Here is a 14,417-nt window from a genome sequence, read left to right on the forward strand (position 1 = left end):
TTTAAAACGGCCCGCGCGCGATACGAAAAATGTGCTGGAGCACCATCCTGTTGATAAATTAGTTCCTGCCTTATTCGAAGCGGAACATCTTCTAATAAGGCAGGAAGCTGATTTAATAAAAAATTCGCGTAGCCTTCCCCATCGAGTCGCGGTGGTAAAAAATAAGGTCCGATCTGAAAATAATTAAACAATATTACGCATTTGTCATTATTTTTATTCGACGAGTTTTTATGAAAAAGAAATATTTACAACTTTGCTTCAGTTGAGCACATGCGTGATCACGCAGTAGAAGAGGTTCGCGATGAAATTATAGCGGCCTTTAATACAATCACGTCTGATATGGCGGAAAGAGCAACACGACAAATTGTTCGAAGGGTCGAACTTTGCCTACAAGCACAAGGACGGCACTTCGAGCAATTGTTACGTTGAGCTTTCCGCCAAGTGGATTAGGCCTCCTGGGGACACCACTTTAAAAAAAACGCACCGATCTACCTACCTCACCGCACAAGGTGGTGTGGAAACGCTGTATTACATCGCTCGCACGTCGTCGCATCGTGTCACTCGCGCGTTGTCGCATCGTCTCGGACGCACGTCGTCGTATCGTTTCGGTCGCATCGTGTCACTCGCGCGTCGTCGCATCGTCTTGGTCGCATCGTGTCACTCTCGCGTCGTCGCATCGTCTCGGTCGCACGTCGTTGCATCGTGTTACTCGCGCGTCGTCGCATCGTCTCGCTCGCGTGATGTCTTTAACCACGCCTCGTGTATCGCCGCACCGCTCGCTCGCGCGTTGTCGCATCGTCTCGCTCTCGGTCGGATATAATAAATTTAAAACGTGGATTTCTCGCAAATAAACGCCCAAATTAAAAAACGGTGTAGGACTTTCTTGTTCAAAATAATTAGAACTACCTATGTCTCCCGGGTGGGTCATGAGGTATGGGACACCCTGTATATATATATATGTATATACAGGGTGTCCCAGACCAACGTCACTTTTTTTTAATGGTAGGTAAAACTCGTTAAAATAAGACGAAAAGTCTTATATTATTTTTCAAAATTTGCAACCGTTAACGAAATATCAATTAAAATGTAAACGTGTGCGAGCGACAAGGAAGCGCAGACTGAGCGAGCGCGCGATAGACGACGGCGAGTATCGCTTAAAGAGAATGGGCGGAACTAGCGCGTAGCGAGCGAGACAAGGAGGCAACGCGTGAGCGAGACGATGCGACGACACGCGAGCAAAATAAAGCGACAACGCGCGTTGTCTCTTTGTCTCGCTCGCTACGCGCTAGTTCCGCCTATTCTCTTTAAGCGATACTCGCCGCCGTCTATCGCGCGCTCGCTCAGTCTGCGCTTCCTTGTCGCTCGCACACGTTTACATTTTAATTGATATCTCGTTAACGGTTGCGAATTTTGAAAAATAATATAAGACTTTTCGTCTTATTTCGACGAGTTCTACCTACTATTAAAAAAAAGTGACATTGGTCTGGGACACCCTGTATATTTAATAAGGCAAACTGCAATATCCTGGAAGGCTCTTTTTCTCTTTTTTCGGCCGCTGTTAAATTTTCTTATAACTAATAAAAATAATTAATCCGTCAATAATCGATTGTTTTACGTCGCAAAAAAAAAAAAAGACTTGCATGCAATTGTAGGTACGCATGGGTTGGTACCGCGGCATATTATGCTTCGCAAAGGACAAACGCGTGACATCATTCGCGGCAGTATGTACGTGCCCAAGTGGAAAACATCCGCGCCACCAATTATCCATTTTTGCACGGAATTATCGCTGGCGACCGAGATAAAGCTGTCCGACTCGCGTCGTATACAAATTATTCGCGACAATTGCATGGAAATTAGTCGCAGATATGTTCAGGGATTCTTGAACGCCGTCACGTCTAAGATTTCGATCTTATAACTGATCGTGCGCGTCCATACACTCGCTTCTCTACCCCTATGTCTATATCTAAAAAAAAATAACATGCCGAGCGATATCTCACACCATGCTGAATAATTTCTAAAAATAATCTTATCTCATAGTTAGCATGGAAACTTTTTTTTTCTTAGCTTTAGGGAATATTTAAGAGAGTATTTATTAAATTAATGATTATGTATACGACTCTTTTAATCAGACAAAAAAAAAGAAAGTAAAAAAATATTTTGAGAGTTAACAAACAAAATGCGAAGAGGGCCTGCGAGTTGAGAGCGAAATATCGCGACGAAATATTGCGAAGCCATGCAAGAGCGTGACATCGCGGAAAGAAACCCTTCGGCAGGACACGCGGTGCGTATGAACGCCGTCACGCCCTTATGACGAAAGGAATGAACGCAAAAAACGTAAAAAAAAAAAGTTGTCCGTGATGCCCGTGACGTCAACGAATCACCGGGCACAAGTCGGGTCAGCTGGCCGAAAGCCAAGCTGTAAAATAATGGCACGTTAGTCCCGGTCCTAATCGCCAGATCGACGTGCCTTAAATTACGGCCTAATAACGTTTGCAATAAACGCGAGCGGAATCGCATGCGTCTCGCGCGTCGAAATTTTTTTAATTTCATCCGATTTCCCGATAATTCTGATCGCAACGTTATTATCTCCAGCTGTAACATTTATAAAGTCTTCATTATTATTAATTCAAATAATCGACGACACTTTATTAATTAATTCTTTGTGCGAGACTATGATTTTTAAAACAGTAATACGTACAAATTAATTATTATTATCCGCCAGATATTTAAGAAATATTAATATCCGTCTTGTTGATTAACGTGACAGTTAACGTCGACAGTTTTGCTAGAAGAAAACGCTCAATTTTTACATCCCGTTTAGCTTATTTACGAAACGCGTCTATTGTCGGACATCAACCCGATGACGACTTCTGGCTAAAGTAATTTTCCCTTCGCGGAATCAGCGCAGGTTCGCTCGCTGTTCTTTCCTTTTTTTCTCCTTTTTTTCTCTTCCTTTTGCTTTGTTCCGCGTGCGCCATCGCGCTGATGTACCACGCGGGGTGAGAGGGCGAAAGCGTGGAGGTGATAATAAGCCGTAAAGACTGTGAGACGCATCAGGAATGCGTGAAGTATTTACTCCTCTTATATGCTTCGACGGGTCGAATAATTACACGCGAGCCCAATCGTCTCGACCGGTCCATAATTCAGCGACGTTATGGCAAAGGAAGATGTCACTCGCGCGCAACGCGTATTACATAGTATCGTTTGATCCTCAATTAATTTTCGAGCCCCTGCGCGCACATATCGCACACGTTTTGAACGTTACGGCAACTGCATTTTTATACTGGATTCTCTCCGCGCGCTTTCGTACTTTTATTTAAATTTATTCTCATTAAAGATACGATATTTTGCGGAAAAATGAAAAACGTTGCGTTCGACACTTTTTCAATTGAATAACTGTAACGAGATTTCGTTCTCGCATGAATATTGTTCTTGCGCGGTATACTTGGACGGAGTGAAAACTTATCGTGCGTTCAAATCACCAGTGTCGGTGCGTGCACGTTGCGTTATTGGCAGGAACACGTGACTTAGACAGAGAATCGCGCTGAGTTAAGAAATATGACGGAAGGATACGGAGAACGGAAAGTGAGAAGGAGTGCAATATTCATCGTGCGTCGGCTCGCAGCAAAGTAACGTGAAATAGAATTTATTGGTGTAGACAAGGGAACGCCGATGAGTTTTTAAAGTCTCGGGAATTCGTTGCCTTCGCCATTCGACTCACCATAAACCACGACTCGTCTCGTGAACACTGCAGCGAGCGCGAAAAGTACCCGCAGACTCTCGATTTTATAACTCGAGGAATAAAAGCGCGCGATTTTAAGAGAACGCAGGAGGACTCATCTGAGAAAAATATTAATTACCTAATTATTGACAAATTAAAAAAATTAATTATAAAACATTGAGTAAGATGCGGAAGTTTGCTTCAAGCAAATATGATTTTCGTAAAAGTTGCGCAACATTGATGACATTTGGGCTTTACACAAATAAGCAAGTCCGCGAATCGGTCGCGGGCACGCGACGTGTGCAATTAATCATTGCCGGAAAAATTTTTTATAAGCAACGACGCAAGGTCAATCCTTTCTTTATGAAGAAAGTCTTAAGGTGGGAACAGCCGCAGCCTTGGGCGTCAGTGCGATAACAAGGATGTCTGTTATGCTGACGGTGCATCCTTCACCGTAACGAAACTTGTGGAACACATCGGTGGTATCCGCGAGTCGCGAAATTAAAGTACAGCAACGTGCAAACTCGTGAGCGCGATTGTATTTCGGGAAACGATGGCGTTGCTCGTGTTTATCACACTGTGTGCACGTGCACACTTATTTTTGCGTGATATTACTACGAACGACCCTCGGCGGTACTCCGAAATAAGGAAGAGATTATTAATTTTCGAATTAAATTAAAAAAAAATTTTCTTAATCAACAAAACAGGGAATTAAACAAAGCCGTTCGAGATTAAACTTTTAAAAGATGCCGAAAGAACTCGATAAGGGAACTACCTATACTTTATCTTACGTAGTAGAATTTCTTTGAAGCTCGAAATAACTATCAGGGTTTATCGAAACGGCTTTTAGTATTTTCTGTAAGAGAATTAATTATGACAGCCACGGAATAATTTTTTTCTTTCGCGAAGTGGAACGATGGCGAAAGCGTGTGCGAAACGACCTGACGGAATTTGCAAGCCTCACGTGGCAAAGTACCATAAGCACCGGGCCGGGGGTTGACTGCCGTGGCGACCCACGATACTCTTTTTATTATTCCGCCGAGAGAACTCCCTCTGGTCGCCGGTGGGTTCTTTTATTTCGCGATTTCTCTCTCATTTCGTTGAACCGACCCGCACACCGACACACGGGCCGAACTTGGACCCGGTCGCTCTGCCAATTTAGCGGGATTATTGGAAGTCGCCGATCGTCCCGGGAAGAGCAATGCAAGAATTGCCGATAAGCGACACGATAGTTATGACTATTAACACTTCCGGCAATGTCGTCGTACTCAAATCATATTCTCTCCTTTTTGTCTTAATATTAATTAATTAATTTAAAAAAAAAAAAATTATATAAAAATATATAAACGTGTTACTTCGTCTTAAGATATTTACAAAAATATAAGGAAGGAATATTTCCTGCGTACCTAATTATCGAGATCTCATATACCGCTTTTTAGAACCACTATCTGTGAAAAAAATTAATTCCACCGTTGTCTACGACCCATTTTTAATCCAGCGAAATATTTCGCGAATGCTTTCGTGTGTCATGCAGGCGTGAAATTAGCGCGAAGCAAAAGATAGAAATGGGACTCACGTTTCATGACGTCAGTGATTGCGTTGAACGTTTTATTTAGATCCAATGCGTTGGTCATGCACGATGGCGCAATGCATAATCATCCGTGGGCGCAAATTTTTTCGTAGCCGACCGGTCCCTATCATGCCTGATCGCCGTCGGGTCAGGGTCCGCAAGAAGAGCGATGCAACTTAAGGTTGTCTTAAGCAAAACTAAACCAGTCTTGCTTCCTCGACATCTCGGTATCGCGTATCCCCCCACCATCGATTTGTTTTTAGTCATGTGGGATTTACGCGTACGGGGAGTAGTTCTCACACCCAGGGCGGTACTCGTTTAAAAGACGAAGATTGGTGTCACCGCCGTGCGTCATTGTACGCAAACGCGTCTAAAATTAAGACACAATTAAGCGATAATCGGGAAATATTAAGAGGTGTCAAGAAATGTTACTTAAAAAAAAAACAAAAAAAGAATACGAAGTATTGTCGGAAAAAATTAACGTTTTATTATTTCAAACTTAAAAATTTGTAATATTTTTTTAGGTGAGATTATTCTTTGATTTAAGATACTCGGTACTATAATGTGAAAGAAAATATATGTTCTCTTTATGTTATGTGTTATATAGGCGATGTTCAAACTGATAAAGTAATGACCGTTAACTTAAAGATAATTTTTAGTTTTGATAGGGAAAATTTCTGCATCAGCGTCTATTGAAGTCAGCTAAGTGAGCTAAAATGACACAACAATCTTCGCGTCGTGATTAAGATATCAACGCCTAAGTCATTACACGATATGCTGATTTGCAGACTTAGCAGGATTATCGAGTCAGAAATGCACTTCGCTCATTCGAGCACGGGTAAAGTCCTTTAAATTGTTATTATACCCGTGTCTTCTTTAACTCGTGTTTCATTAATCGTATTATCAATATACATATATCGTATATCATATGGAAACCGGGATATAATCGTTGAAGTGCCAATTGTTGAATTTAAAAAGTCAAAAATGAAGATAAGACGTACTATTTTCGCATCAATATTATTAAAAAATTTTAATTATTAATATTAAAAGAGTATATAGTATATGACAAAATTTAAATGGAAAAAAATTCTTTCTTTATTTAATTAAGGTGGATAAATGTAAAGTTCATCAGTATTGACTTCAGTAATCCATCAATTTAAAGTATCATTTTTGTTATAAAATTTCGTTTAATTGTTTCATTTTTTTTTTTTTTTACTTTGCCTCAGAAAATTGTATTACTTTCAAAGCCGGCAATTTTTCTAAAACAGATATCTGTGATTTGCGGTGATAATCCGTAGTATATTGATATTGTATCATCAGCAACATCGATCGAATATGATGTCCGCTGAGAGAGTATCGAGTTTCATGTTTCTACATATGTTCGAACGCTTAAATAGTCGTGTCATCTTCATTCCTCTGGTCCTTCGGGGCGGAACCATGCATCAGTTGTGACTTGCGGTCTCTCTGATCCCGGCCACTGTGCCGGACACTTCCGAAAATCTGGGCGATGCATAGTGATAGAAATTTGTGTTAGCGCGCCGGAAATCGGAGGGTGTCAAAGAAGTCACTGCAGGCGCGACATATATCGTTGCGGCAAATCTGATCCACTTCGGTACCTCCCCGTCGTATTAAGCTTTCCTGTTTGAAAAAATTTACTCTTTCCCAGGAGCCTATCTCGGATTATCAAAGAATGAATCGCGCCCGCTACGCGGTATCGTCGAGCGGCAAATCGTACGATCGCCGCGACAATGAACAAGGCGCAAAAAACGTAAACGTGAATCGAGACGGGAATTTTTACGCACGTCGGCGAGGTTTTCTTGCTTTCTCCATTTTCCGCCTGCAAGAAACTCAATGCGCTGCACATTGTGATTTTGTCGAATACGTTTATGTCCGCGCGGCTTTCGAGAGTTGCCGAGACAAAGCCGCTCTCTGTTCCCCGCTCCATGTAATACCCCGTAGATTTTACGAGGCTGTAAAGAAGACGTGTAAACTATTCGTAGGGGAAGGCGAGAGGGCCGGTGTCACCAATTTTGTTACGCCTAGAATTTCGTTTCGCTGATAAAAATCTTAATTGCTAGACGCGAGCGACGGCGCGCTGATAAATTTAACTCTTGTTACGAGGCTCTTCGAAAGTTTCGCTGTAGAAATGCAAAACTTAAGGCTCGCGCGGATTCGGAATTGCACCTGTGGGCGTAAAGTTTTTTTCTTTTTTACTTAAATAGAGATGTACGTGATCTTGCGCGATCGCGTTCGCGTGAAAATAGACTTGCTCAGCAATGAGCTCGACGCGTGAGTTGGTTGAGAGGAAATGAGAGAGAGAGCCGATCGCGGGAATTGAGAAAAAAAACCAGACCAATTAAAATTAACAGAAACGTGAACTCAATGTATTTACAACAAAAAAAAAACACAAAGAAAATACAAGCGCGCCGGTGAAGGCAAGGATTTCAGTAAACGAGCGGAAATCTTCCTGACCCGGCTTATCCGTCGGAAATCTTGAGAGTAGATGAATGATCTACCCGATCGTCGGAGATCTTGCCGCGGACGACGGAGATCTTGAGAGCGCGAGCCGGTGATTGCCGCGAGCGCGAATCCCTGCACTCCAGCGGTAGCAATAATTAAGAAATGAATTGGCGCCGAAATAATGAATTCACTGACGTGAAATCACCGATTTGCTATTGAGAACGCAAGAAGAAAAAAAAGTGTATATAAAGAACCGAATCGAAAATCGTCGCGTGAGTGCGAGCCGATACACAAAGGCGAGACGCACAGGTGCGGAGTTCGAGCGAAACCTAGTCGTCTTTTCGCGGTACGGAGCCTAGGATAGTCGGAACCCGGCGACGAAAACAAAGCGAAGTCAGCGAAATATTCGGTTTGAACTAGATTAGACTGACTTCTGCCGAAAACACAACGCGTTGAACCATCGGCGATTCAAGGATATCGACAAGATCAATAAATACGCGACGGTAGACTCGAAATATCGCGACGCTGGAGCGCATATTAGACGCGAGAATTATAATATAATTTAAACGCTCTAAAATTCATAGTCGAATGAACAAGAGACAAAAGCTATGGAAGAAAAGTAATTATTATTTATTTAATCGAAATGACAGCTCGCAGTAAAATCGGTATCGCGATAAATTTGTTCGAAAACAGTACAAACATGAACTGTTATAAATCACGAACCTTACGTCATACATCGCGTATCATTTATATTTATTGCAGCATGTTATAGAGGCGTTAATCTTGATGCGTCGACAATTTATTATATAATTGTTCGACCAATTATTTATAAATAGTCCGCAGCGAGAAACGAATCATATAACGCTCGATAAAAAAAAAAAAAAATAATAATAAACGCCGGTCAGCTTTAATAAACTCCTCTATCATTAAAATTTCTTTTCGAATAATAAACAATTAAATATAACAAACAGGAATATAAGAGCTCGCGAAATTTATTGCGCTTTTGCAAAGTCCTTCATTATCGCTTCGTTAAACGTTCACTTCGTAAATGCCGCGCAAAGATTTTCAAGCGGAATAATTCTTACATCGCTATCTTGTATTCTAAATCCAATTCCAAGGCATTAACATGCAGAAGAGATCGCTGAATCCTACGGATATGGACCGGGGTTGAGGATTATTCGCGCTTTTTTGTTCGAAGTATTGCATCTCGGGAGCGACGAGAATAAACGAGGGAAAAAGTTAAAAAGTCTTCGCCCGCAGAGGTAATGATAGGCGCGTGTTCACGCGCGAGGTTTCTCTAGAAAAGCGCGCCGCTGTTTGCGAGCGTTTTGCATATACACGTCGGGCGTCACCCTGAATTACCTAAGAGCTGTTTACGCACGTGCCAGGATGTTGTAAGGCGCGCGCGCTCGCGCACGCGAACGCGCGGGTTCATTTAATTATTGCCACTACCGTTACGACTACCACTTACTTACTACTATTATTAGCCATCGCGGCCGAACCATTCATGAATTACTATTGTTATTATCGCGGTAATATGGGCGTTACGGTAAACGTCCGGCTCTGATGATCCGCGAATTTTTCTTCTGGATCGTCCGACGGTCAGGATCATTTTTGCCACGGCTTCTAATACCCGCAAAAAGAAACTGTAAACAATCATTTATTGATCGAGCTTCATCAATTTACGCTACATTTTCTTGATATTTTAAATGCAAGATTCTAGAAAATCGCGAAACGAATCCACGCTTTCGTCGCCCGCGTCTGAGATTAAGACGCTCTCAGGACATCTTTATTTGCTTACGATCTCGTTTATTCTTCTTCTTTTTTTATTATTTTTTTTTGTTATAAATTTCATAAGATTAGTCGTTAGGAATGTCTTGAATTTATTTATACGACGCTAAAGAATGTTGCCTGTTTTATGGGGAAACCTTCGGAACCGTATTAACTGAAAGGATTCGGAGACGACGGGAGTTGAGTTTCCCGTCTCAAGCACGACAGTCGTTATTCGACATTGTAAAAAAAAATGTTTGAAAATAAAGCTATCGAGATAAATCTTGTCCAAGCGAGTATACGCAATCCGGAGATTTACGTCGTCGTGACAACTCCTCGCCCGGTGGTTGAGACGTAAGTTTTCACCGTGATGTTTCTACTGCGTGCGCGTGCGACGGAAAGGGTACAGCAGCCAGGATCACGCGTAAGGATCACGTCCGACAGTTCCTTCATACAAATTGTTTTAGGAAACGGCACGCCCCTTCACGGCTGCCGTTATGCGTTATGCGCCTTCCTATTTACTTTACGCCGGGTTTCCTTCTGCTTCCCTTTTTCACCCTCGTCGGCAAAATGAGACTCCGACGCGTGAGTACGGTGACTCGAAAATAGTCCGATCCATTTCACACGCGCGTCGCGCTCACGAACGGATAAATCACGCATTTCAACCCCTTTTGCCTCGACGGCGCTTTTAAACGCGATAGAACGGCCGAATCGGTATAACGTTCTCGATGCGAGGATATTCCAGCAGCACGCTCGGAAGATTTACGTCAGGCTTCGAAAAACGAGAAGACCTTAAAAACGTGTTATCTAAAATAAGCATTCGAATCGAGATTTAGTGAGGAAGAATTTTAGTACCACAACGAGCTCTTTCATAAAATAGCATTTGAGTTTGGTTACTTAACGCGAGAAAAAAAATTAATTTAAATGTATTAAAATTTTTTTTTTCTTTTAATAGTTCTCAAAGTAATTCATTTTGCGACGTTTAATATGTTAGCGATAATATTGAGGTCTTTCAACGACGCATGCGATTTCGTAACGTTTGAATTAATTCAGTTTCTTTGGTTAAAATAGTCTCAAGCGTTGTCGAAGGAAGAATCAATCTTAAAAATTATAATAAACGGAAGTGCGGAGGTTGGTACACTATGAGGAAGATTATGCGGGCAACGTAACACAATATCGAGATGAATTCAATGCGTTTCAAGGAACAATTTACCTGCATGCGCGAGTTCGAATTACACCTGCGATTGAATAACATTGGTCTATATTCCTAGCAATAATGTATTCTGATTTAGATCACGCGACACTTCTAAATATATAATATGGCTAAATTATAAAATATATGGTTTCATCTATAAACACATATTAAAACTAACATCCATTCGATTGTTTTTTACCATGGTATTTATTAATTTCGTTTATCAACAAGAGTTTATCACACGAAATAAGTTTCTTGGACTTTTCCAGTAAAATTTCGGTATGTTTCATAAGAGTATTTTACAAAATCTATACAACTTAAAATTAAAAGCGTGGTATCATATAAAAATGTATTTCTTTTAATATTATTTTTGTTGGTTTTGACACGGATCAAATTGTTATAACCTTTAAATAATTATGTTCTAATTAATAAATTACTTTAAGCGTAATTCGTACCGGTACGATTTAAGAATAAAAACGCGTTTTTTTCCATTTTTTTCGACGTTAACTTTAAAAAATTTATTTAAATTTCAAATTTTATATTATTTACGAATATTTTTTCAGCATAAAATGGCTAAACGAAATTATAATACATGGTCTAAACAAGATATGGATGCAGCCATACAAAAGTACAATGAAGGTACTGTTAAATTTAACGAAGTTTGTCGTATGTATGGTATTCCGAAACCTACATTTCGACGTCATTTAAAAGGGTTAAATTCTCATAAAAGAATTGGAAGACCGCGGGATTTAACAGACGAAATGGAAAAAGAACTTGTTCGGCATATTTTGGAGTTAGAATCACGATTCTTTGGCTTAACTATAAAAGATTTGAGGCATTTAGCTTTCCAATTAGCTGAAAAATATAAACTTCCGCATCGATTTAATAAGGAACTGCAGTTAGCAGGCTGGAAATGGTACTACCAATTTAAGAAAACTCATCCACAGATAAGTTTAAGAACTCCCGAAGCGACTTCGATGGCGAGATGTAGAGGTTTTAACAAAAAAGTTGTGTTTGAATTTTTTGATATTTATGAAAAAATACTCGACGATTTTAAATTTACACCAAACCAAATTTATAACGTAGACGAAACAGGTCTCAGCACCGTTCATAAGCCTGCTAAAATATTAGCTTTAAAGGGAAAGCACCAAGTTGGTGCAGTTACTAGTGGAGAACGCGGTTTAAACACAACATGTATTTGTTGCATGAATGCAGCTGGAGAATTTATTCCTCCGATGCTAATTTTTAAGCGTAAGAGAATGACGGATGAACTCAAACGCGGTGGTCCACCTAATACTTTTTATACATGTTCTGAGAGTGGCTGGATTGTGGAATCACTATTTGTTCAATGGTTGCAACATTTTATAAAACATCTAAAATTACAAAAAGAACCACATCAGCAGCAAATCCTCCTAATTTTAGATGGCCACACCACACATACTAAAAATCTAGAAGCAATAAATCTTGCCAGAGAATATGGAATTGTAATGCTTTCATTACCAGCTCATACCACACATAAGCTTCAACCTCTAGATAGATCATTTTTCAAACCATTAAAATCATATTTCAATAAGGCGTGTGCCGCGTGGATGAGAAACAACCCTGGCAATTTAATTAAACAAGTAAATATTTCAGAAATTTTAGGAACTGCATATCCTCAAGCAGTTTCCATGGAGACTGCAATTCATGGTTTCGAATCATGTGGATTGTGGCCATGTAATAGATATAAAATTGGAAATGATGAATACGTAATTCTGGAAGAAGAAGAAGTAGAAGAAACTACACAAAATTCAACTGAATCATCTATTAAATCAGATATAGAAAATTTATCTCCACTTCGTACAATTTCGGCAAAAAATTCAAGAACAAATAACGCTAAAATACTTACGGAAAGTTCTTATAAAACAGAACTAGAAAATAAAATACGCGATAAAAAAAAATCAAAAAGAAGCGTGGATATTGAACAATCTAGCTCAAAGAAATAATCACGGAGAGAAGATTGGTTTTGCAAGTTATGCAACAAAAATGAAGAAATAGCAATGATTCAATGCACTAAATGTAAGACATGGGTGCATGACAAATGTGCAAAAATAAGTAAAAATATAATTTCATATGTTTGTAGCGATTGTAACAAAAGTACGATTTAAGAACATACCGGTACGAATTAAGAATACATTTTTATAAATCGTACTTTTTCACTTTTAAAAAATATTTTATTTTGTTGTGATATATTAAAAATGTTATGCGTTATTGTTATTAAATGTTTCCAAAATAATTAAAAATTTAATTTAAAAAATTTCAAATTTTTTAATACATTCTATTGTTTTCTGTCATGCATTCTTCTTAAGGGGTACGAATTAGGCAAGTTTCCCCTATATGATTTATAAGCGCACAAGCGTGTTAGCGAGTAGAATAATTACGTAATCTAAATTACAAACCTTGAGAACGATAAAGAAAGTTCATACGTCGCTACAGTACCTTCCTGATTCTCTTTGTAGCTATTTCTCCAATCGTAAGCACAAAGAGGACTTCTTAGCAATCGCCGACGCGTCTCCGTGATTCTCCTCTGGTGGCATATTGCACGCATTCTTCTCTATCGCGTCTATTTGAACTCCGACACTACGTAAGTCACAATTTCGCGCGCTTCGTCCACGTCGCAGCTACTTAATCATCAGTTCCGACCACGTGAACGTTAATAAATTGCAATAGCGATCGCATATTACCCTCATTTTTTAAGCCACCTGATCTACGACATCAGTCGCGTCCGTATCGTTGATCGCGAGAATCGAGTTCGCGTTTAAAATAATGCACCGGAATTAAAAAGAGAAACCACGATCCGCCGCGATCGATTATTAGGAAATCCGCCGATGCTGCGAGACGGCGCGAACGTAACGCGAAACCACTCGCATGAGGCATACTAAATTCAACTGGGGAACATTTATTTCGGAGCGATTCTCTCAATCTCAATGTCTCTTCTCTGCTTTACCGTACTCTTGTTCATCCCGACCAACGCTGTTTCCCGATGGGATAGGTAAGCTGTGAGAGGCACCACCCTTATTTTAAGCTCCACCCTTAGCAGCAGGGTCAACTCGGAGAGGGAGGGGAGGGGGTTTGGGAGGGTTAGTGCCCTAGCAAGCAAACTGCATGCACATGCAAACGTTTAGAAAGCAGCAGCTGAACCATCTGCTAGACAACGATAGTGTTTTTACAAGTGATTTGCGGCAAGAGTCAATGTATTTTATTTTCCACCGTAAAAGTTACGTTATACATTACGTAAAATAACGATTTTCGCCGCAATCGAAACTGCAATGCCACTTCGAACGTTCGCATTTCAGTTCCCGTTAAGTTCCGTTGAAATAATGAAATTTTCACAACGCGCGTAAATAGAGTAGCGAGAACTTTTGATTTATTAATCAGCGTTTCCCGATAACGCGTCCGTTCGTTGCTCTTTATTTAATAAAATCCCCGCTCGTTCGCCGATTTTTCCAGATATTACATACTATTACGACTATAATCGATATTCGAGGTATAGTAAGTAAGCGGAACGAGTGAGGATGGGGCAATCCAATTTGCGGCCATCGGTATCTGCCCCCCCCGTCGTCCAATTAACGGATCTTTCTTCTAATCTCATGGATTCACCTGGCGCTCGCTCAGATAAATCCCGACCTTTTGCACAGATAAAGAGAAACCGAGGAGGGACG

General features: G+C 40.3%; 1 protein-coding gene across 1 annotated transcript; it reads left to right on the forward strand.

Moving 5' to 3' along the window:
* Positions 1–8,977: 8,977 nt before the first annotated feature.
* LOC139112484 (tigger transposable element-derived protein 1-like) lies at positions 8,978–12,701 on the forward strand. Its single transcript, XM_070673529.1, has one exon. The coding sequence runs from the start codon at positions 11,286–11,288 to the stop codon at positions 12,699–12,701; it is 1,416 nt and encodes a 471-aa protein (XP_070529630.1). The 5' UTR covers positions 8,978–11,285.
* The last annotated feature ends 1,716 nt before the right edge of the window (positions 12,702–14,417 follow it).

Source organism: Cardiocondyla obscurior, linkage group LG29 (genome assembly GCF_019399895.1).
Source record: "Cardiocondyla obscurior isolate alpha-2009 linkage group LG29, Cobs3.1, whole genome shotgun sequence".
NCBI classification, from domain to species: Eukaryota; Metazoa; Arthropoda; class Insecta; order Hymenoptera; family Formicidae; genus Cardiocondyla; species Cardiocondyla obscurior.

What these genes read in the sequence shown, in the direction of transcription:
- LOC139112484 (XM_070673529.1), top strand. Translation starts at nt 11,286, where the DNA reads ATGGCTAAACGAAATTATAATACATGGTCTAAACAAGATATGGATGCA.